This window comes from Anolis carolinensis, chromosome 3 (genome assembly GCF_035594765.1).
Source record: "Anolis carolinensis isolate JA03-04 chromosome 3, rAnoCar3.1.pri, whole genome shotgun sequence".
Lineage (NCBI taxonomy): Eukaryota > Metazoa > Chordata > Lepidosauria > Squamata > Dactyloidae > Anolis > Anolis carolinensis.
In genome coordinates this window covers 268390649-268415804 of record NC_085843.1, presented here as the reverse complement: position 1 = coordinate 268415804, position 25156 = coordinate 268390649, and the positions used below count along the sequence as shown (strand labels likewise).

The window sequence follows — 25156 nt, the reverse complement described above, 5'->3', positions numbered from 1 at the left end:
AGTTTGGCATCCAGGCGTCATCCACGCCTTGCCCAGTCCCCAACGCGGTTCGAAAGCGGAGCATCTACACAGCGGAGTCTCTGTGTGAAGGACTTCCTTTCTTTGCTTCCTTGGAAATCCCAAAGTAGTGAGCTTCCCTGGAGAAGTAGTAAATGATCTCTCCAAACTTTTTTTTTCTTCCTTTTTGGCCGCGAATGGGAGATTGTCGAAAAGGGGGGGGAGAGAGCGAGAGAGAGAGAAGGGGGAGAAGCCGCCGTTGCGCATGTGCGAAGGTGTCCAAACTGACAATGCTGGAGAGATAGCGAGCTTTGGGGCTGTTGCAGGAAAGAGTGCCTTGTGGAGGAGGGCGAAAGAAAGAGAGAAAAGAAAGAGCGAGGGAGGAGAAGAGAGGGGGGAAAGAGAGAGGAGGGAGGGAGGAAGGAGGGGGGGGGTCACCAACCCATCGGTTGATTGTCTCTTCTCCTTCTTCTTCTCCTTCTTCTTCCTCCCCCCTCCCTCCAAGCAACGTCCGCCGGACTGGGCAGCAATGCGATCCAAAGCCAGAGCGAGGAAACTGGCCACAAGTAGGTGCAAAAGCGCGCTGGTGTTGGCGGGCGGGAATGGGTTGAGGGCTTAAAGGTGGGGGTCTGGAGGGAGGGAGGGATTGGGGAGACCCTTCTGCACACACCCCAGACCCCTCCCTGGCTCTCTTTGCATCCACTTCTTCTCCATGGAATGGGGTGGGGGGGGGGGAGAACAAAAACAAACGCCGCTCTTTCCAGGTCCGCTTTACTTTGCTTGGCTCCGGAGCCGAAAGGGCAATCTTGTTGGCTTCCTTGCCTGCCCAGGAGGAAGAAGGTTTTTTCGGGTTTGGCTTCGGAGAGAGAATACCGCTGCTCAACTTGACCAGCCGCGCCGGAGAAAGAGTTGAGCAAAAGTTCAGAGAGCCGGGTGGCAAGTTGGGAGGAAAGGAAAAGGGAGACGCGTGCAGAGGCGCCGCCGGCCTCTAGTGGGCGCTGCGGGCTTGGTTTCAGGCGCAGGAGGGCGGCGGGAGCGCGCACGAGGCACAACAACCTGCAACGTCGAGGGAAGGAGGGAGGCGGGGACGCGCTCCGGGCAGTCTTAGGGGAGGAGGAAGGTGGGAGGGGTGGCGGGAAAGAAGGCCGGGGTGGCGCGCATTGCTGGACCCTGCAGCCTCTGCGTTGCTGTGAGTTTTCCGGGCTGTCTGGCCCTGTTCCAGAAGCATTCTCTCCTGACGTTCAGCTAAGGACAAGAGAGGATCTCTCAAACCTCTGCAGGAGTCTATTGTATACCCATGTAGCCCTGGGTCACCAAACGCAATATTGCCCAAGTCAAGAAACATGCCTAACTCAACCTGAGAAATCAGTGGGTTGCTATGAGTTTATGGATATGTTCCAGAAGCATTCTCTCCTGACGTTCAGCAAAGTACAAGAGAGGATCTCTCAAACCTCTGCAGGAGTCTACTGTATACCATGCAGCCCTGGGCCACCAAACGCAGCATTGCCCAAGTCAAGGAACATGACTAACTCAACCTGAGAAGTCAGTCGGTTGCTGTGAGTTTATGGATATGTTCCAGAAGCATTCTCTCCCGACGTTTCGCCCACATCCATGGCAGGCATCCTCAGAGGTTGTGAAGTCTTGGAAACTAGGCAAGTGGGGTTTATATATCTGTGGGAGAAAGAACTCTTGTCTGCTTGAGGCAAGTGTGAATGTTTCAATTGGCCAGCTTGATTATTTATTTATTTGCTACATTTATATGCCGCCCTTCTCACCCCAAAGGGGACTCAGAGCGGCTTACAAATTCCATTCACATACAATACATTATATTATTAGCATTGTACAATACTAGCATTAAATTGCTATATTGTACTATATCATTACATTGTAATATGATTAGTTAATATATTAATTAATATTATTAAATTGTATTATTATCAGTATTATATTGTAATACATTATAATATTATCAATATTATATGTATATACAATATATTATATTATTAAATATTATAAATTAAGTATTATAAATTATACTATAATATTAGCATTGAATAGCCTGGCAGCTTCAAAGCCTGGCTATTGAGAGAAGCCATTGAAATCCACAAGCATGTGGACTATTTCAACAGAATAGAAGAAACTGAAAATTAACAAATTATCTGTGGAATGTTCAGGGTAGGAGAAAAAACTTGTGTGTTGGAGGCAGGTGTGAATGGTGCAATTGGACATCTTGATTAACATTTATCTTTGTCTTTACTCTCCTGGTTTGTTCTTGGCCTTGCAGCTCTTCTGATGTCTGTGGTGGAATATCCATTGGCCCTTAGAGCCCAGTTTCGGTGGTTCAGCTCTCATTGGAGGAGGTGGGGTTCTCGCAGATCCTTTTTGCATGGTCTGCCAGGGCTTTTATTCTACAGGTCAATTGATACTTCACCACAGGCATCAGAAGAGCTGCAAGGCCAAGAACAAGCCATGAAAGTAAAGACAAAAGATCCACTCAGAGGAAAAGTGTTCTTACCTTACGTTAAGGGAACCACTGACCGCATAGGGAAGCTGATGAAGAAACACAGCCAACAAACTATCTACAGACCCACTAAGAAAGTCCAATAAATGCTGCATTCAGCAAAGGACAAGAGGGAGCCTCTCACCTCTGCAGTAGTCTACCGTATACCATGCAGCTGTGGACAATCTACAGAGGGACCACCAAGGCCCAGACACGAATCAAGGAACATGAAAGGCACTGCAGACTAATTCAACCAGAGAAGTCAGCCATAGCAGAGCATTTGATGAACCAATCTGGACACAGCATATTATCTGGACCACTCTCACAACTATCATGTCAGACTACACAGAGAAGCTATTGAAATCCACAAGCATGTGGACAATTTCAACAGAAAGGAGGAAACCAGGAAAATGAACAAAATCTGGCGACCAGTATTAAACCACTCTAAAATCAGGACAATAAATAAAGAACAACACTCAGAAGATAGGAGAATTCCAGACATGAAACAATCAGGGCCAGCTAACACCTCCCAACAAAGGATTCCCCCAGGCAGGAAGCAGCTAGGCCATGAAACTGTAAGGTTTTTCAATGCTAATCAAGGTGATTAATTGCAACATTCACACTTGTCTCCAACAGACAAGAGTTCTTTCTTCTACCCTGGACCTTCCACTGATACCTGAATGTAAACCCCACTTGCCTTGTTTCCAACATACCTCGCAACCTCAGAGGATGCCTGCCATAGATGTGGGCGAAACATCAGGAAAGAATGCTTCTGGAACATGGCCATATAGCCCGGCAAACTCACAGCAACCCAATGATTCCGGCCAGGAAAGCCTTCATGACAGCTCAGCCTCTCTTCCTCCCCCCAATAATGCCTCCCCCTCCCCTCCTTGCAAGGGGGTGTTGTTCCCTAGTTTCACCCTCAGCGATGGCAGACATCCTCAGAGGTTGTGAGGTCTGTTGGAAACTAGGCAAGTGGGGTTTATATATCTGTGCAATGTTCAGCGTGGGAGAAAGAACTCTTGTCTGTTTGAGGAAGGTGTCAGTGTTGCAATTGGCCATCTTGATTAGCATTGAATGACCTTGCAGCTTCAAAGCCTGGCTGTTTCTTGCCCGAGGGAATCCTTTGTTGGGAGGTGTTAGCTGAGTTCTTTCTCCCGCCCTGAACATTCCACAGACATATAAATCCCTCTTACCTAGTTTCCAACAGATGTCACAACCTTTGAGGATGCTTGTCATAGATGTGGGCTTCTGAAGATGCCTGCCATAGATGTGGGCGAAATGTCAGGAAAGAATGCTTCAGGAACATGGCCATACATCCCAGAAAACTCACAGCAATCATATCATCTTTCTCTTTCCCCCGCTTTTGCGCCTTCCTTCCTTCTTTCCTTCCATCGGCGTCCTCCACTTTCACCTCCCACTTTCTCCAAACCTCCCGGACCCATCGCTTCGTGTCTTCCCGGGCCTGTTGCCTCCCACGAGTGTCAGAGAACCGCGTGTCGCTGGCTCTTGTTCACCTAAGAAGTGGGAAGCTAAGAATGGGACCGTGTGGGGAGAAAGCCGGGCTCCTTCGGAGGGTTTCCGTGACCGATTGGGTCCCCTTTCGCGCGTGTTCCTCCTCCTCCTGAAGAGCTTCTCGCTTCTCCTCCTTTTGCAAATGCTTCTTTCCCGGCTTCTTTCTCCCCGGTGCGTGCTTTTGGAAGGAAAGGGAGAAAGGGAGAGAATCTCGCGCGGAAAATGCGCCCTTTCCAGCGCCGCCACCCGAGTCTTTGACTTTGCTAGCGGAGTTTTGTTTACTGCAGCGGCTCAGAGCCCTTTCTTTCCCTCGCCTACGAAATGCGTGGGTTTCGCCCTTTCTGCTCTCTTCTTCCTTTTTTCAAAAGGGCCGAATCACCTTGCAAAACCTGTCTTGTGTCCCTTGCATTTTCAGTGACACTGACAGTATTTTCTCCTTCCTTTGCTTCGCAGTTGGCATCAGGAAAGAAGGGGAGAAAAGGGCCGCAATTGGGGCGGATGGTGGGGGGTCGGGGGTGGGAAAAAGGTGCAAAACCAGACGATTTAATTGAATTTAAATCGGGATTTCTTTTAGTCCCGTCTTTTGCCCCGGAATAGAAGGATCCAGGCATCGGATTCTTGGAAACCCTTGGAGAGCGACCGACCGAGGCGCAACTCTCTCATCTTTCTCTCTCCAAATTTGGTTTCGTGTTAAATCCGGTCACAAAAAAGAGGGGAAAAGTGGGGAACACCTTCTGGTTCTCGACCTGTTTCTGAGCTTAGGGATGGGGTGGTTTTGTTGTGAGATTTTCCAATGCGTTCTGGAATATTGACAAAACTTTGAGAGGTGGAAAGCGGCGATTTAAACCTCGAATTGATTTCACACGATTTGGTTTTTTCCCTTCAACCTTCCTGCAGAAGAAAACTGGGTTGGGAGGCTAAGAAGTACAAGTTTTTTACACCTATTTTGTAGATCTCCGATTTCCCCTTCCTTTCCCATTCCCTTCTCCCTCGCGCCTGCAGTTCTTCCAGAACTAATTCGTCAAAATGGAGAGCCCAGTTTCACTTTTTCCTTGGCCTTTTTCTCCCCCAAACTCCATACAGGTTGTGTTGTGGAAGGCTTTCACTATGGCCCCTTCCACACAGCTGGATAAAATCCCACATTATCTGCTTTGAACTGGGATATATGGCAGTGGGGACTCGGATAACCTTGACATTCTGGGTTATATGGCTGTGTGGGTCGCTGTGAGTTTCCCGGACTGTATGCCCATGTTCCAGAAGCATTCTTTCCTGACATTTCGCCTGCATCTATGGCAGCCATCCTCAGAGGTTGGAAACTAGGCAAGTGGGGTTTATCTATCTGTGGAAAGTCCAGGGTGGGAGAAAGAACTCTTGTCTTTTTGAAGGAAGTGTGAATGTTGCAGTTGGCTCCCTTGATTCGCATTGAATTCCTTGCAGCTTCATACAGGTTGTTTGGAACATATATGTACATATGTGAGTTTCGATTTTCTGTTTTGACCAATGCGTGATCCGGGGCGGAAATCCACCTTAAAATAGTCCAGGTTGCTTCCGATTTTATACAGCTCGTTCCTCTCCCAAACTAAGCCCGCTTTGACCCCTTGCTAAACCGAGCCCAAGCGGTTCAGGTGCGCTTTCTAAACGGGAGAGGCAAAGCGAAGCCGAGGGATCTGGAACCGAAGCGCCGCCGCCGATTTGGGGAAGTTTTGCGCTTGAAACCGATCGAATTAAAACGCGAAAGAGGCGCAAACGGACTCATTCCTGGAAAACCAACCTTGCCAAACAAGGCCCGAATTGAGACTGTAATAATAACCCAAAGGGAAATGCATGTAAGTTCCCAAGGAAAGTCCAGCGCCTTGAAGGTCCTTCCTTCACACTTTTGCGGGATCCAGTAGATCTACTCTGGAGTAAATATTAATTTGTCGTCGAAGGATTTCATGGCCAAAATTACTGGGTTGCTGTGAGTTTTCCGGGCTGTATGGCCACGTTCCAGAAGCACTCTCTCCTGACGTTTCGTCTGCATCTATGGCAGGCATCCTTAGAGGTTGTGATGCCTGTTGGAAACTAGACAAGTGGGGTTTTGTATATCTGTGAAAGGTCCAGGGTGGGAGAAAAAAAAACCTCTTGTCTGCCTGAGACAAGTGTGAATGTTGCAATTGATCACCTTGATTAGCATTGAGCGGCCTTGCAGCTTCAAGGACTGGCTGCTTCCTGCCTGGGGGAATCCTTTGTTGGGAGGTGTTAGATGGCTCTGGTTGTTTTCTGTTTGTAATTCTCCTGTTTTCTGAGTGTTCTTCATTATTTATTGTCCTGATTTTCGAGTTTTTTTAATACCCCAGGCAGGAAGCAGACAGGTTTTGAAGCTGCTATTGCAACTGATCACCTTGATTAGCCTTGTATGGCCTTGCAACTTCAAGGACTGGTTGCTTCCTGCCTGGGGGTATTAAAAAAAACTCTAAAGTCAGGACAGTAATAAAGAGCAACACTCCGAAAACAGGAAAATTCCGGCTACCAGTATTAAAACACTCTAAAATCAGGACAATAAATAAAGAAGACAAGGGAATTCCAGACAGAAAACCATCAGGGCCAGCTAACACATCCTAACAAAGGATTCCCCCAGGCAGTAAGCAGCCAGTCCTTGAGGCTGCAAGGCCATTCATTGCTAATCAAGGTGATCAATTGCAACATTATCATCTGCCTCAAACAGACAAGAGTTCTTTCTCTCACCCTGGACTTTCCAGAGGTATATAAATCTCTCTTCCCTAATTTTCAATAGACCTCACAACCTCTGAGGATGCGTGCCATAGATGCAGGCGAAACGTCTGGAACATGACCATACAGCCCGGAAAACTCGCAGCAACCCAGTAAATATAATTTATTCTGCTTTCCAAGCGCAACAGGAGGACGGCGGGGAATCTGCTCAAATCAAATCAGATCTGAAGGATTTCCAGGAGAGAGTTCGGCCTCATTTCTCCCGGCCGACAGCAATGCAATGGTAGCTCCTTTGCCCCCGAAAATGTATGTTAAACCCGCTCTGGAGCGCCGCAAATGGCACGTGTGAACCCCCAACGAAGGGGGGAAATGCAGAGCTCCACAAGTTTCCTCCAGTCCCCACCTCTTCGCCAAAACGCCTTCTCCTTTTGCTTCGGGAGCATTTCAAGAGAAACCCCAGGCTCATAAAGTCCAGCAGCGTTGAGGGCGTTTAGATGTACCCAGAATCCCCATAAACAGGCTGTTTAGGGTCTTGGAAAAGGAGGGGCTTATCCCTTGGACACTTTCCCTCCCAAAGATCAAGGGAAAGAGCCGCTAAGGATGCAGCTCTCACCAAGCCTTTGGAGAGTTCACTGGCCAACAGTTTTGGACTTCAAGGGCAAACTTGAGTCCTCCAGGTGTTTTGGACTCCAACTCCCACCATTCCTTAAGCGGCTGAGGGTGAAAAGGAAAGGGCCTGAGGCTGTTAGGAATGGTGGGAGTTGGAGTCCAAAACACCTGGATGGAAGGTCCAAGTTTGGCCATGCCTGGTTTATACTATACATTGAATCCTCCTTTAAAATCCTGGAATTTGTAGTGTGAGACCGCACTAGATCTCCCTGGCAGAGTATTCTATATGCCTCTGTGTGCATGTGTTTTCAAGATGCATGTCAACTTATAGTGGGTAAGGAATACTCAGAAGTGGTTTGGCCAGTTCCCTTCTCTGAAATAAAGGTTGTAGCACCTGGTACTTTTCCTCTGTCGCCCACCCAAGTCCTCACCAGGGCTGACCCTGCTTAGCTTCCAACATCAGGCAGGAGTCTGGTGCCAATAGGAAATACCTCTCCCTCAAGGAACATGAAAGGCACTGCAGACTAACTCAACCAGAGAAGTCAGGTATAGCAGAGCACTTGGTGAACCAATCTGGACACAGGATATTAGGCTGGACCACTCTCACAACTATCATGTCAGGCTACACAGAGAAGCCATTGAAACCCACAAGCATGTGGACAATTTCAACAGAAAGGAGGAAACCAGGAAAATGAACAAAATCTGGCTACCAGTATTTAAAAAAATCTAATACCAGGACAGTGAATAAAGAACAACACTTAGAAAGCAGGGGGATTCCAGACATGAAACAATCAGGGCCAGCGAATACCTCCAAACCAAGGATTCCCCAGGTAAGAATCAGCCAGGCCTTGAAGCTGCAAGACTTTTCAATGCTAATCAAGGTGATTCATTGCAGAGCCCCCAGATGGCGTAGTGGACTAAGTGACTTGAAGGTTGGGTTGCTGACCTGAAAGCTGCCAGGTTCGAATCCCACCTGGGGAGAGTGCGGATGAGCTCCCTCTATCAGCTCCAGCTCCATGCGGGGACATGAGAGAAGCCTCCCACAAGCCTCCCCTGGGCAACGTAATTCTCTCACTCCAGAAGCAACTCAAGTTGCTCCTGACACGAAAAAAAAAATAAATTCATTGCAACATTCATACTTGCCTCCAATAGACAAGAGTTCTTTCTCCCACCCTGGACCTTCCACAGATACAGTAGAGTCTCACTTATCCAACATAAATGGGCCGGCAGAATGTTGGATAAGCGAATATGTTGGATAATAAGGAGGCATTAAGGAAAAGCCTATTAAACATCAAATTAGTTTATGATTTTACAAATTAAGCACCAAAACATCATGTTACACAACAAATTTGACAGAAAAAGTAGTTCAATACACAGTAATGCTATGTAGGAATTACTGTATTTATGAATTTAGCACCAAAATATCATGATATATTGAAAACATTGACTACAAAAATGCGTTGGATAATCCAGAATGTTGGATAAGCGAGTGTTGGATAAGTGAGACTCTACTGTATATAAACTGCACTTGCCTAGTTTCCAAGAGACCTCACAACCTCTGAAGATGCATGCCATAGATGTGGGTGAAACAACAGAAGATAATGCTTCTGGAACATGGCCACGCAGCCTGGAAAACTCACAGCAACCCAGCCTGTAGGCTGTTAGGAATTGTGGTAATTGAAGTCCAAAACACCCAGAGGGCCCAGGTTTGCCCCAGCCTGCAGTAGTATAGTGTAAAAAGGGCTTATAATAAAGTAAAATCCTGGGGCATTACATCTCTAACAGAACATTTTGTACCACAGGCAGAAATTAAGAGAAAAATAATAGAAACAAAAGCAGTGGTCAACATGTTTAAGCAAACATTTTATCCGAAGCTAACAATATCCACATGTGAAATGGACAACTGGGTCATGTAAGGCTTGCATAAGTAAAACACTGTGAGTTTCCTACAGGCAACTTGGAAGCTTCTTCCAAAATACATCCAGGGATGATTTTCCCTCTACCAGCAAGTTGGTGGACAGAGTGAGATATACTGTATATACTCATGTGTTAGTCTAAAAATAATAATGAAGATATAGCCTGCTAAATCCTTTCTTTAATTGGTGAAAGGCAATATTTCAGTCCATCCCAGGAGAACCCAAAATAAATACCAATCTCTTCAACATTCTGCCACAGTACCGTTTCTGGCCTTTTTGAAAGTTGAGTGGGAAAATGGGGGTGATCAGTAGCAACTACCCTCCTGAGGTTCAATGGGCACATTTGCCTCTTTGCAGAATGATCCTTGACTTATCAATGGTCACATCAAAATCCATTTATATATGAATATATACAGTAACTGTTTTCTCTCTTTGTACTGTTCTGGAGGCAGCTGCTGTTTACCTTGCCTGTTGAAGGTAGGCACACCTAAATACAATTGAATTGGCTAGAATAGACTGCTGCTCAAGTTCTTTGCACTGTTTGCGACAGATAAGTCTGTGTTTTTCAGGCCTTTCTTCTTCACTAAAAGACTAGCAGACAGAGGACACCGAGGAATGTGTCTGTGCAGGTGAAAAAAAGGCTATGTGAAAAGGAGCTCCTTTCTTAGAGTGTTTTGTTAAGTGAGGTATGCCGGTAGAGTGGTACTCCAAAACTGTCTATTGTTGAACTCTCCTGGAAGTAATAAACACTGTCTATAAAATAGCCTATGTACACTCACTTGAAGTTAAGATACACTGGACATATCAAAGCCTTTTCAATGTACACATTGTGTTTATAAATGACTTCATATTTAAAGCTGTTTCAGTGATAATAGATTGGGGAAAAGTAATTTGCCCTCCTCTGCAAGTATCTGCAAGAAGGGAAAATCATGGGCAAGTTAAACCCTCTCTTTAAAAAAACCTTCCAAAGAAAGCCCTCAATAGATTCACCTTGAGGTCATCATAAGTTGGAATGGTTTGAAGGTATGCAACAATAGCAACAAATTACTGCTAATGTTGGAGAATAAAGGGACAGAGCAAACAATACTTAAATTCCAGGGCACAATATTTGTTAGACTAGGGGTGCTAATAAATGGTGGTCAGCTTCCCTCTTCCAGATTTTATGCAACTTTTCTTTTTATTCTCCGTGAAAAGTAGTTCAGCAATGGTAAATGAATCAGTCCTTTAACTCTTTGAATTGCAGGTGTGATATTACGACTCTGACTTTTATATAGGGCCGTATTATTTGTATTCCTAATATATTAATCCAAAATTACAGTCCCTAGTTACATTTGCACTGTAGCCACCATAAATCCATGGGCCTGTGCTGAAATTATGTGTGTGTATATATACGAGGAGAAGGAAATCTGAATTTTTCAACTGCCTTTATTATGAATCTGGTAAGGTACTTCAAGCTTGTTAAGGAATAATTCATCTTCATTAAGGGATCTTGAGTTAATTGCTGATCAATTATGCTGGTGATTGTGGGTATGAGTGACTGACTGTGAGTGGTAGTTATTCCTGTTAAATGAGGCAGTGATCTTATGTATGCAAGATCTTTTTGCCTTGAACCTCAAGGGCTGTATGTAAGTGTATCCCTTTCTACTAGTTATTCTGATTTTTTTTTGAGAAAAAGTAAAGATACCACTGTTGTAACTACTTGATTCTCAGCCCACAGTAGAAGAGAGAAGTCAAAGCTCTTTGAGTGGAAGGAACAAGCGATGGGTCACATGGATGTTCTTTGTATCATGTGGATGTAGCTTCAAGATGAAGCTGTTTTGAATCCCAGTTTTGAGAAAAAGACAGGATATAAATAATTATAATACTACGAATCATTGATGAATAGTGGTTGTGTCAGTTTGATGTGTTAATTTTTGTAAACATTATAAATTCTAGTCTTTACAACCTCCACAAAAGATGCATTCCTAGCTGTACTTCGAGGGGAAAATACCATGGGATTTTCCAGGGTCTGTACCAGGCATGGGCAAACTTTGGTCCTCCAGGTGTTTTGGACTTCAACTCCCACAATTCCTAACAGCCTACCGGCTGTTAGGAATTGTGGGAGTTGAAGTCCAAAACACCTGAAGGACCAAAGTTTGCCCATGCCTGGTCTATACATATACATAGACGAGCCTGACTTATAATGGATTGATTTCCTCACTTGTTCAATGAATGACAGCTTTGGGGAGTGGAAAGAGCTTAGCATGGACAGAGTTGCAGCTGTGACCACACATAATGCATCCATTGTCCAATGATGGGTTTGATTTTTGAATGATCACTCCAACCTTCTCTATGATATTTATACTCCTGCTTTTGGCAGTAGTTTTTGTTGGTGAGGCTCTCCCAAGAAACTGGAAAGTAGTCTGAACTATGGTTTTCAATGCCATGTCATGGATGCATGGGCAGATCCTTAGCTGAGCAGGCACCACAAGTTTGCAAGGAAATTCAAATAAACATCCTAAAGTGAGGGATTTCGGCAGGGTGGCCAGAGGGAGCAGATTTTAAAAGCCTGATGGTAATCCAGGGTATTACTGAAAGAGATGCTCTGGAACTATTAAAACACACTTTAGAAAAGAAGGAAAGCTACCCTTAGTCCCTTAGGGTACAGATGTGGGAGTGCTGTTTAAGCCAAATGTTAGAGCTGCCCTCCTGATGTTGCTGAATTGTCACTACCAGCATTCTTCCCCATTAGCTATGTTGGTTAGGGTTGCTGGGAACTGCAGTTCAGCAATGCTGAGGGAGACTAACTTTTCCTCACTTTGATGTAGTTGTAAGTCACCTTGATTCCTGTGTTATAAGACAAATGAGTTACAAATAAAACAATTTCTGTGGGTCAACAGCGTTTTAAATGAGACGGGTTGCTTATCCTGGTGTAGAGGTATTATTATTCTTATTATTATTGACACAATGACATAGTCTGACACAGCAAACAAGAAAGATATGCTGGATTTCGTATCACAAAATCACAAGTAGAACACTTCCCAAGCGTTTAGGACTGTGTGATATATTTTTGGATGATGCACGCAGATCCCAGTGGGGTGGCCTTTTGCAGTTGGCAGATCGTAATTTTGTCAATGTCTATTGTTTCCAAATGCCAGCTGAGATCTTTTGGCACGGCACCCAATGTGCCGATCACCACCGGGACCACCTGTACTGGTTTCTGCCAGAGTCTTTGAAGTTCAATCTTGAGGTCCTGATAGTGGCTAAGGTTTTCCTGTTGTTTTTCATCAATCCAACTGTCACCTGGGATGGAGACATCAATAATCCAAACCTTTTTCTTTTCCACAACTGTGATGTCTAGTGTGTTGTGTTCCAGAACTTTGTCGGTCTGGATTCGAAAGTCCCACAGTATCTTTGCATGTTCATTTTCCATTGTTTTTGCAGGTTTGTGATCCCACCAGTTTTTTTTTTTTTTTACTGCTGGGAGGTGGTACTTGAGGCATAAGTTCCAATGAATCATTGGGGCCACATAGTTGTGCCTCTGTTTGTAGTCTGTCTGTGCGACTTTCTTACAGCAGCTGAGGATATGATCAATGGTTTCGTCAGCTTCCTTGCACAGTTTATTATTATGTTTATTATGTATATTTATACCCCATTCTTTCTTTCCACAAGGAAACCTAAAGTTACCAACGTTGCTACTGAATTACTAAAAATTGTGAGATATTGCCATTTGTTATTTCTTTGTAAGGGGCCTTATGTAACTATATTAGAAGTCACACAAGTCAGATTTTGGGTAAAGAGAGGTCTGCAGGTTCAAAGAGAGCTAATTTGGTAGTGTCCCTGTGAAACTTTGCAGAGGTAAACTGGTGTTCAGAGAACTGACATTGTTTTAAAATTAACTTTGTCGATACTTCTTGCCTTCACCTGTATCTTAATAACAATGACCATCACAAAGTCTCCAAATACTCTCTTCTTCCAAGGGCAGTAACCATTAATACCTCCTTTTCAGTTATTAGGCCTATAAAAAAGTATTTCCACTCCCTACATCGAGCAAAGTTTACTACATGGATGTGGCAACTAATCTCTCATAACAAACACATCTGCCTTACATAGCTTATATTGAATAACAATACTTCACACATGTAGATATTTGGAAGAAATGAGTCATGAAAGTCAGGTGGTATTGAAAAACACCAGCAGTACCAGTTTATTTGTTGAAGGTGTTTTTGTTTAAAATATAGGCACACACAAAAAATTATTCTATCGATTCATGCATGAAGGGGGAATATTAAGTATACTGCCAGCTTCCCCTTCATCGTTTTGCAAAGCTCTCAGCCCCCAAAGCAACATAATGGTTGCCCTTCAAAAGAGTTGTGTGTAAATCCATTTTTGTTTGTATTTAAAATGATTACACTACTTCAATTTTTTTTAAAAAAAATTGACCATATAAGCAAACAAAAAGAAAAAAAAAGGATTTTAAGGCATACCCAGAAACAAATTGAAGTTGATAGACACCCAAAATATTCTCACTTCTATCTAAAATTAGGCTCACTTTCCCTGATGTCTTCCTTAGCATAGTTCAAGCTCAAGAACTCTTATTTGGCTCTGCGTTTCAAAAAATGTTTACATGCCAAATATTCAAAGCATCTCCAAAGAAGGCTGGGAAAGAGCTCTCTCTGAAACCTTGGAGTCTGGCTGCCAGTCTGCATAGACTGCAGAGGGTCAACTACAGTCTTCTGGAACAGAGCTTCTTAAACTTTTCCCACTCCTGACCCCTTTTTACCCAAGACATTTTTTGCGACCTCAGGTATATAGTTATATAAAATAGAGATAACTAAGGCTTGCTAAACACAGGGCAATTTCTCTTTTTGTGGCGTGCACCTGAAGTACCCTCTGCAGAGTCCACTGTAAACACTGCACATGGTTGCTAACAGATGTGTGTAAATGGGTGGCATTCAGAAATCTTTTACTGTTGCCAAATTTTTGGGATCCCAGCATTGAGCTTAGGGGACTCCATTGGGGTCAAGATCCACAGTTTAAGAAGCAGGGCTGTAGAATTTGTTGGATTAAAAATCCCATTATTTACAGCCAGTGTGGCATTATGAGCATTTCAGCACACCAGCATCTGGGAGGCTACAGGTCCCTCAGCCAAAAATCCCCATGTAGATAATAACTTGATGAAAAGGCAGCATCCTATAAGCATTCTACTTCAGAGGAAAGCTTTCTCAGTATAGATTAGATTACAAACAAAAAGTCCCAGATCTTAGTATCTCTTGGTAGGTTCATGGGAAGACCCCAGTAGTGTCCCTTTGATAAATAATACCCAATAGGGTGATGCAGAACCAGATAGCTTCCTATAATTCTTCCTAGAGCTTTGAAAAATTACCGTATTTACTCAGGTCTAATGTGCTATCAGATCTAATGCACACCTGACACCAAAAAAAGCATTTTCTGGCAAATGTAATGTACAGCTGCAAAAAGGGCACTCTTTGTCATTTGGTCTGCATTACAGTTGCTGTGTGCTTATAATTTCTTCTTTAAAACATAAAAGTGTTAAAACACCAAAGCTTGCAGCAATGGAAAACAAAAACCTTGGGGTGCAGCTATGCTATAAAATGGATCCACTTTAAATGGTGTAGTTTGACAAGGTCTTGAACCTTCTCTGGCAAAAATCGTGGATGCCTCACCAAACTACAAATCCCAGGATGGCGTAGCATTGAGCCATGGCCATTAAATGTTGGTTTTTACTACATTTTGTATTATATGTGGCATTTAATTTTGCCATTGTGTAAGACCGCTCTGAGTCCCCCTGGGGGAGAAGAGGGGTATATAAATAAAACAAATAAATAATAAATAAATTTGAGATGAAGGCCCTCAAAAAGGAGCTCCAGGTGCTCCTGAAGCAGCCTCCCCTTTTGCTTTGGCTCAGCACTAAGAGTACTGTATGATGCAACTCTAATGTGCACCCTAATTTTGGCAAGATAATTTAGCTCCAAATGTGAGCATTATATTCAAGTAAATACAGTATTATTTTGGATGTCCTGTCAGAATTCTCTCACATGGGAGATCCTGGGCGTTGCAGTCCCCAAAGTAATGTTATGCTAAGGTTGGATCCTTTGCCTCAAGATTTGTTTCCAGGCTTCACATGTTGACTGTCAGCCCTCCCCAGTATTGTAGATGCGATGCTCTGTAAATGTTTGCGAAGGAACAAGTAATACAGTGAATGGGGCGGAGTGGCGAGGGAGGGGGCAAGAAGACCTAGGGATGCTATCAAGTGATCAGCCCTTGAAACATGGCAGCCTTGTAAATGGACGCTGTTTACACAGGGCGAGCAGGACTGAAGAAATGTTTCTTCAAAAGGGGAAAGAACTGTTTACACAACCCTTTGAAAAGTGTGACATATTGCTCCAGTTCTAGCTCTAAAAAGCTAAACACTCTTCGCAGGCCTTTGAAGTTGCCTGGCTGGAGCGATGGGGTTTGGACACCCAGTTCAGATATTACTTGTGGGTATAAGTAATGACTTTCCTTTTTAACCCTATATTTTTATTCTTGGGATGGAGAGAAGTCCTCGATTCTTTGTTTGTCATTGACTCTCTCAAGAGAGAGCTGGTTGCTTGGCTCTGGGCCAGTTCTGCACAATGTCCACACAGAGTATTTGAATCCTCGGACTCTTATTTAACAAGTTTCTAAATAAATAAATTCATTGTCTGTCTGTGTTTAAAATTATTTCACCTCTTTCACAAGAAAAGGCAAAAAATCATAACAGCAGCAGGGTCCTGTTACGTCCGTTTTGCTGGCCGGCGTTTGCTTTTTGACTCTTTCTAAATAAATAGACTTGCTGAAGATCTCTTCTTGAGATACATAAAGTTAAACCCAGCCTGTATTTGCAAAGAGTGGAGAGTGAAAGAAGGGATGGGCTTAAGTGTGTCTGTCACACACATACCTTCTGGTCTGACTGGGATATCTAATCAAAAGTGAGGCAAGTTCACAATGTCAGTTAAAAATTAATCTTTTTAAAATGGCAGTTTGCGTGCTTGTTGTTCTTCTAAAACAACCCTTCAGAGAAATGAGCCAAAGATGGAGAAAGTTACTTTTCTGGACTGCACCTCCCAGGATGCCACAGCCAACCTGGGAGAATGCGTGGCAATCCATTTATGGCAATCGGAATGAAAACTCTATGGCGAGCCTCATTGACAGTCTCTATTTTATCGAAGGAGCAAGTGTTTTATACAACCAACCTCCAATGGACAAATTCAGAGCTTGAAAAAGTGGGTCTTTTGGAATGACTCTGACAATCTTTGGATCCACTCTGGTCAGAATCTCAACAGATCTTCATGTTACTTTTGGAGAGGAGATTCTGGAAGCAATTGCTCAGAAAGCAATTTTTGAAGCCTTTGACTTGGTTTCACTGACTTGGACAAGAGACATACCCAAGAAACAGCCTCCCCTTCTTGTTGCCATAAATGGTTATTTATAGCCACATTCGTGTAGTTATTTTAAACATAGGCATTACTGATATGTGCTGGTTATTCTGTGTTTGCTATGTGAGTCCTTACAATTCAGGGAAAACTTGACCAAGCTCTGTAAGTTGTGACCATTTAATTTGGGTACAGATCTGGAGCCACATGAAGTATTGAGGCAGCTTAACTCTCTCCAAATTCTCTGGAATGCTTTTCTAATGACAATTTTAAAAATGTGGTATATCTTCATTGGAAACATCTAGCAGTGGCAGCTCACTTTTTGCAAGTTCTACCCACATTATAGTCTGCACCTTCTTACTGCATTATATAACATAACCTACCCACCAACCTATTTATAACATAAACTACTCACAAACAAATTTCCCCAAAATTTCCGCATTTGATATTCTTTCTGGCGTTTTGGGCAATCTGTCTGTATCACATGGATCCTCAGACCCACTACAGTTGTCTACCCCAATTTGATTGGAAGAATGTAACACATACCTTTCTGTGTTTGCTACCAGAGTCCTTATAATTGAGGGAGAGTTTGGTCAAACTCTCCATGAATTATAAGGACTCTGTTAGCAAACATGGATGGCGACCAACCTCTGCAAGTTGTCACCATTTAATTTGGATACAGATCTGGAGTTACATGCAGTATTGAAGCAGCCTAACTCTCTCCAGATTCACATTTGATGCTAGCTCTCATATGCTTAGCTGATTCTTCAGACTGTAACGCTAATCAATCCTCACCATTGGCTGGGTTGAGATGAATCACAGACCAAAATCCTGGTGGGATGGGGGTGAGACTCAAATCAGAGGATGGGTTTTGAATTGATCAGCTAGTTTCAATAGCTAGAGCAGTAGTCTTGATCAGGGAAACATGCTTTTTATAGTGTTGCGTGTGCCTTCAAGTTTCATATCTGCTTATTGTGATCCCCTGAACTTCATAGGGTTTCTTAAACAAAGAAACTCAGAGATGGTTTCTTTCCTCTGAAATATAGCCTACAGCATTTGTTGGTGGTCTCTCATTCAAGGCTGAAGCTACTTAGCTTCCAGGATGAGGAAGAAACTGGTTTCTGTAGGGTTTGAAGGTTCTTTTAAAAATTATTCCTCAAAACATGTAAAGACTTTGTTGTAGAAACGCAGGCAGGAGGTGTCACTTTAGTAGAGGCATCTCCCCAGTCTTCCTCTCCCTTGAAGGACTGCCTCTTTGAAGATGGCATCTGCCACCTGCTGGTACTGCAAGCATCATACAACAGATACCAGAAGAGGATTTCCATCATGGGAAAAAAGGGAGGGATACTTCTGTTTGCTATGATGGGCAAGGCTGTTTAAAAGAGGCATTTGCTTCTCTATAAAAACTTACTGATTCAGAAGAGTTGCTTGGGACTTTATTGCACAAGTTGCTATTCCACGGCAGTCGCAGAATCATAGATAGCAGATATATATTGGGATTAACATGTTGTTATAGAAAGGTAGATGACAAGAACATTGTGGTATTGAAAGCTATTAATGTGGTTTGGTTTCAGGAAGCCCCACCAAATGATTGGATGTTCAAGCCTCATTACATACAACATTGTAGTAAAATGATGTTCCTTATATAAAACTGCAAAGTTTGCTTTGGAAAATATTTCCAAACCATAGATGGTGGAATTTGCGAGTGCTGAATCCATGAATACGAAGGGCTAATTGTATTACAAAATAATTAACATTGTGAAAAGTATGTTGCTTGATTTATTGGAGATGTCTCTTTAGTCAATTAACAAGGTCTTTAACTGATAAATTTTAAATGGATCCATCAATTAAGGTTTTCAGCCTAACTAAAAACAAACTATATTTTCTCCCTCAGAACAATTATGCTTATTCATATGCAAATGCAGCAAATTAATTAAAATGCTTGCATGTGATTTGTTAAAATCTGTTAAACTGGGGGATTTCCCCAGGTGCCTATTTCTAACAATGGAGAGAGTTCACCAGGAACCTCTCCTGCTACTGAAACCTGAGTAACTTAACTTATAAAGTCCATCTGTGTACACTGGAGCATACTAATTTGTAAATACGTTCAAGACTCCATCCCTAACCTGTAAACAAACAGATGCTTTATACGTACATGAGCTCCATGATCCATGCCATCAGAAGTATAATTATTGCAATTATCACAAAATCTAAGATACCTGTCCAAACTTCTTGTCCTTTTAAGCTGAGGAAGTTTATGAACTGCCACTTGAGCACACGTCTTGTAAAAGTTTTGTAGGCATTTTATTTTGGAACAAGAACGAAAAGGTCAGTGGGCAATGCAGATATAGTTACAAACTGTTCTTATCCATCATAATGTTTCTGGTTGGTAGGTTTTGCGAGAGAAATTACCCTCGGGATGCTGTTTGGCTCTGTTTAAATTATTTTGATTCTTTAAATTTTTAAACTGTTTTAAACTACTATACAACACTATGAGATCCCTGGATATAATCTAGGATAGAACATAGGCTATGGCATCCTTGACTGGGGATTCTGGGACTTCTAGTGCAACACATTTAGAGTGTGCCAGATTTGTCTCTAAGAGGGATGAAGAAAGGTCTCCATATAACTACCAGAGTTTAGAAAAGTTCATTTTTTTGCCAACAGGTTGGGGGATTCTGGGAAGTATACTCCAAAAAAGAATCACAATTCCAAGAATCCTTCAGCCAGTTGACCTGCTGACTGAAGAATTCTGGTGTGTAGGGGAGAGACTTTTCTAAGCTTTCTCAATTAGTCCAGCTTTTGCATAGATTCCTGTAATGGTAGTCAGTCTTCGGGCCTAATACATGTTTTGTATTTCAGCCTCCCCAAATCCCTGACCTCTGATGGGGTTAGGGATTCTCGAAACCAAAGTCCAACAATATCTGGACAATTCAATGGTAGAAAATAATTGAACTTGGTGTGCCATACATGCTCCATGACAGCTAGGAATAAGAGTTTAAATGGTTATTCTAAGTATGGTTTATATTATGGTGAATGAAAACATCAAGATAACAACAACAACAACAACAGTAATAATATACTTTATTTATATTCCACTCTATCTCCTCAAGAGGACTCAGAGCGGATTACAGATAAATATATGGCAAACATTCAATGCTGTTATACAATTGACAAAGACAGACAGTACATAAACAGAGGCAAGGCTTTCCTCTTTTTTCATCTCTGGCATCTGGAGGTTGTGCTTGACTTGACCATTGAAAAGTGCTGTTGTTCCATTTTTCCACGCTGAGAAGCTGGTCATTCATGGATGCCTTCCTGATCAAACTGCTGGCATGTTTTTTTAGCGGTGCCCTTTACCTCCCTGCCAAAGTTGTACCTATTTATCTAATCACATTGCTGTTTTTGAACTGCTAGGTAGGCAGAAGCTGGGCTGATGGCAGGAGCTCACCCCGCCCATGGCTTGAACTGCCTTGGCAAGATCTTCTGTAGCTGGTGGTTTAACCTGCTGTGCTAGCTGCTGTGCTTGAGTTATTATTTATTTATTTTAATTATAGTCTACCTTTCTCCCAGCATGAGATCCAAAGTGTCTATACATCCTTAGATAGATTAGTATGCTCTGTGACTATATTGTTCCATGTTATTAGGATCTAACACAGCGAATTGGTGCAATTTCACAGTTAAAAAGATGTGAAATATCGAAGATGCTATGAACTGATTGTTATTTCAACTTTAATGGTTGGTTTGATGGTTGATTTATTTTTGTTATAATGTTCTTGTTTTTCTGTTTATCTGTTATTATTTATGCAGTTACTATGGACTATATATGTACTTAGCGTGTTCATATTTCATTTAATTATGCTGATTGGGCTCGTCCCTATTTAAGCCGCCCTGAGTCCCTTCGGGGAGATGGAGGTGGGATACAAAAATAAAGTTATTATTATATTACTATATCAACTCTCAATTATAGCATGACTGTAGTGGAATAGCGAGTTTGTGTAATAAAGTCCAATGTATCTCCTACTTTTCTTGGTGCCTAAAGCAGAAAGATTAGAAAGCAAGAACTCAGTCGGGCAAGATATTTCTCCAGAATGCTGCATGGTGCTCTGCGTTTTATTTACATTCATTCATTGATTAACTAAAAATAGCCCAGGAGAAAATGCATAGATGCCAAATATTAATTCAACCAATGGCAGCAATAGCAACAAAATAGCGGTCAGGCCTTGTATCCCTTTGCATTCCTGATGGTTTGGGGACTACCCAGGAAACTTTAAGGACTTCTTGTTCTCATTTAACTCCGATTGCCCCTATCAACTACCAAATCCCACCACACCCAATTGCCAAAAGGCAATTTCCCCATTTTGTATGACAGAAAACCCAAGCAATTGTACGGTACTATTTGATACTAATTTTTTGGAGAAGGGGATATTCTTTCTATTGAGCCAGTTTCCTAAGCTGTAGTGTAAATACTATCCTTCCTCGGTGTCTGGAAACCCATGACAAATCATATCTGTGATGGGAATAAAACCAACCTTTTATTTTATAGCTCCATAATATAACCTTGCAGCCCGCAAAACAGCATATTGGAATGATGTGGACGGCCAATTTTTGATTGTAATCGGTTGTAAACCCAAAAGAGAGAGACTTTTGCAAAGCGGTTGTTTTGGGTGAATGAGTCTCCAATTACGCAGAACACATCAACAATATTTAGTTTTTCCACTTTAATTGCAGGGAAGTTGACGCGAGCAAGGAACATTAAAAATATCTGGTCATTTTGTCTGCTATTGATTACTACTTTACTAATATGCCAGGCATTAAACATGAAACAGTAGAATAATAAGTCACCAAACAATGTAAAGAAGAAGAAGAAAAAAATGACTGTAAATCTAATCCATAGAGTGCAATAATTTATAGGCACATGTTGCAGTTTTAGTACAAAAATATTTGGTACAAGCTGATGGAAAATGTAAGGCAAATAAATATATAGCATACTTTTGGGCTGTGGGCAATCTGTGCCTGCCAAAAGACCAAATTCTTTATCAAAGGAAGACAAATCCTCTGACCAGAATGAATTATTCAGATTAAGCCTCATCATTGCATACGTTTATTCAATTTGAATAGTTTGCGCTGCTTCTGCGATTTTCAAAGATCTGTTGACATAGGAGCAGCGGAACTGAAGGGAAAAGAGCTGGAGAAATGGATGGAACTTCTTTAGGTTGAGTCTGCTGCATCTAAACTGTAGAATTAATGCAGTTTGACACCGTTTTCACTGCCAAGGTTCAATGTTCTGTAATCCTGGGAACTGTAGTTTGAAAAGGCATCAGCAAAGAAGGCTAAAGGTAAAGATTCAGCTCCCATGATTCCATAACATTAAGCTATGGCAGTGAAGGTGGTATCAAACTGCATCGATTCCACAGTGTAGACTGCCTATTGCAGGCATGGGCAAACTTGGGCCTTCCAGGGGTTTTAGAATTCAACTCCTACAATTCCTAACAGCCTCAGGCCCTTTCCTTTTCACCCTCAGCCGCTTAAGCGGCTGAGGGTGAAAAGGAAGGGGCCTGAGGCTGTTAGGAATTGTGGGAGTTGAAGTCCAAAAACCCTCGAGGGCCCAAGCTTGCCCATGCCTGGCCTATTGAGACCTAAGGCTATCTGCTCTGATTGGCAGTGTCCTCCAGAGAGGGAGTCATCTTTGTCCATTGCTGGGACAACAATTTACATTAAGGTACCTTTATGACATTTCATCTGATGAAGGTTGCCCTAGATAAGGACCATGTTTGTGAATGTGCCTTCAAGTTGCCTGTTGAGTTATGGTGACCTGAATTTCATAAGGGTTTCTTAAGCAAGGAATACTCAGAGGTAGTTTTGCCAGTTCCTTCTTCTGAAATATTGCCTACAGCATCTGGCATTCATTGGTGGTCTCCCTTCCAAGGCTGATCCAGCTTAGCTTCCAAGATCTGCAAGGATCTTCGGCGATTTAAGCTCCAGGAGGACCATATCGAGTACAGGCAGTGCCCAAGTTACCAACAAGATAGTTTCTGTAGGTTTGTTCCTAAGTTGAATTTGCATGGAAGTTGGAACAGGTGCTTTTTAAAGTGTAATTCCAGACACACAGACACACACACACACACTTTGAACAGTATAGGAAAGAGTTAATGTCCCTGTGGTGGTGGTTTTGCTGTCTGTGCCCCTGTTCAGAAGATTTCACCTCACTTTCTGTCCCTGTGACAATTGGATTTTGAAAAAATTAGCTTGTTTTGGAAAGAAGGATCATTTATTTATTACATTTATATACTGCTTTTCTCACCCCTAGGGGGACTCAAAGTGGTTTATCTATCTATATATATAAAAGAGTGATGGCATCAGGGCAGCGGACAAAACAACAAAACTACAGGCCCCCCAACCTCGAAATTTGACAACACAACCCATCATTCACGGCTCTAGGTTGATACAACAAAAAGAAAAGAAAAATAAAGTCCTAATTAGAGGGAGAGGAATAATAGTTTTTATCCAATTGCTGCCAGTTAGAAGGCTAAGCTCCGCCCACTTGGTCTCCTAGCAACCTACTCAGCCCAGGGGACAGGCACAGTTAGGCCTCACTTAGGCCTCTTCCACAGATTATCAAATTTTAACTGGATTATATGGCAGTGTAGACTCAAGGCCCTTCCACACAGCTATATAACCCATTTAGAATCTTATATTATCTGCTTTGAACTGGATTATCTTGACTCCACACTGCCATATAATCCACTTCAGTGTGCATACTAAACATAAAGACAACCATACAACAGGCATTCAATACCACCACTACCTCAACAATTTCTCACCAACACCACCAGACAACGCCACAGCAACGCGTGGCTGGGCACAGCTAGTAGCATTATAAATGTCAAAGATTCAGTGCCTCACACCCATATAAAAATACAGCAGAGTCTCGCTTATCCAACATAAATGGGCCGGCAGAATGTTGGATAAGTGAAAATGTTGGATAATAAGGAGGGATTAAGGAAAAGCCTATTAAACATCAAATTATGTTATGATTTTGCAAATTAAGCACCAAAACATCATGTTTTACAAGAAATCTATAGAAAAAGCAGTTCAATACACAGTAACATTATATAGTAATTATTAATTATTGTATTTATAAATTTAGCAATAAAATATTGCAATATATTGAAATCATTGACTACTAAAAGGCCGATTGCGTTGGATAATACAGAACATTGGATAAGTGAATGTTGGATAAGCAAGACTCTACTGTATATAAAAACAATACACATCTGAAAGGAATCATATTGATGATAAAGCTTCAGTGGAGATACGTTTTCACCATGATAACTCTTTCAGGAGTGAATTTCCCTTCCTAGGGGTGATTTCCCTCACTTCCTGTTGTCTCACTCCCATTCTTAAGTATGAGTTGTTTGGTCAGATGTTTGCTACTCGGGGACTGCCTGTAGTATTGTACATGCTGTGCAGCCTGAAGATCCCATGTTCAATCTCTAGTATTTCCAGTTAGGGCTGTGAAAGATCCCCTCTGTTTGAAACTGTGGATAGTCACTGCCAATGAAAGTACCTCATACTGAGCTGAACTAAGCAATAGCTTGACTTTGTATGCAGCGGTTTCCTATTCTCTGAGTGAGAACAGTAGCACTTGTGAGCATTTGCCCTCAATACTACGGTACGACCCCTGTATCCACGGGGGATACACCCCTGAACACTGTGGAAACAGGAAAGCATGGGTAATAGTGAAAATATTGAAATGAACCACTTCCACTGGAAGTTAGCATCGAGTTTATTAAGACACATGGCTAAGTTCCTGTGGAATCACTACCGTGTGTGTATGTGTGTTAGGAGAAAAAAGACTCACCCTAGTTGATTACAATCCACAGGCTGAGTAATTGGAGTAATTAAGGTCAACAAGTCTTGGGCCACTCCCAAAGGGGTATAACTGGGGAGAGTTTGTTGTATGTTTTTGGGCTTACTGAATGTTCGCCTCTGCGTCAGCTCTTGACTTGCAGCCTATTTGATGCTGGCAAGTTTGTCTTCCATGCTCATCTCCATGAACAAGATATGAAGATTGGGAGAAGACATATTTTCTGATGAAAAGCATTGCATGAATTAAATGCCAAGGACCATATGTGAGTTTGATACTCCAGAGGAACTGTGACTATATTATTACTAGAAAGTTTGTGTTGTAGTTGCTGTTTTTTCTTTAATGAACTCTGCTGCACAAGAGTAAAGTTTGAGTTTTGCATTTTCTTCTACTTGTGTTACTCCTTTTTGAATATGCAAAGGGCTAATCTTCTGGTCTGCACGCCTCGTCTAACCATAATAGAGTTTCCTTGGAGGAGACAAGTCAGGTGCAGATAGGCGAACCATGACTACCAATCTCACAGACATACCGTATTTCCCCGAAAATAAGACAGTGTCTTATATTAATTCTTGCTCCCAAAGATGCACTAGGTCTTATTTTCAGGGGATGTCTTATCTTTCCATGAAGAAGAATTCACATTTAT

The 25156-nt window shown here is 42.3% G+C and overlaps 1 protein-coding gene across 9 annotated transcripts in view; it reads left to right on the top strand.

Annotated features, from left to right (window-relative positions):
* Positions 1–265: 265 nt before the first annotated feature.
* mecom (MDS1 and EVI1 complex locus) overlaps positions 266–25156 on the top strand; it is a 569027-nt gene continuing 544136 nt past the window's right edge. For 2 of the 9 annotated variants that reach the window (XM_008106050.3, XM_008106051.3), the window contains exon 1: positions 266–563. In XM_008106050.3, the coding sequence (XP_008104257.1) occupies positions 527–563 (37 nt within the window). In that variant the 5' untranslated portion in view covers positions 266–526. The remainder of the gene's footprint in view (positions 564–25156) is intronic. The other 7 variants (XM_008106053.3, XM_008106054.3, XM_008106049.3 and 4 more) reach the window with 6 other exon arrangements.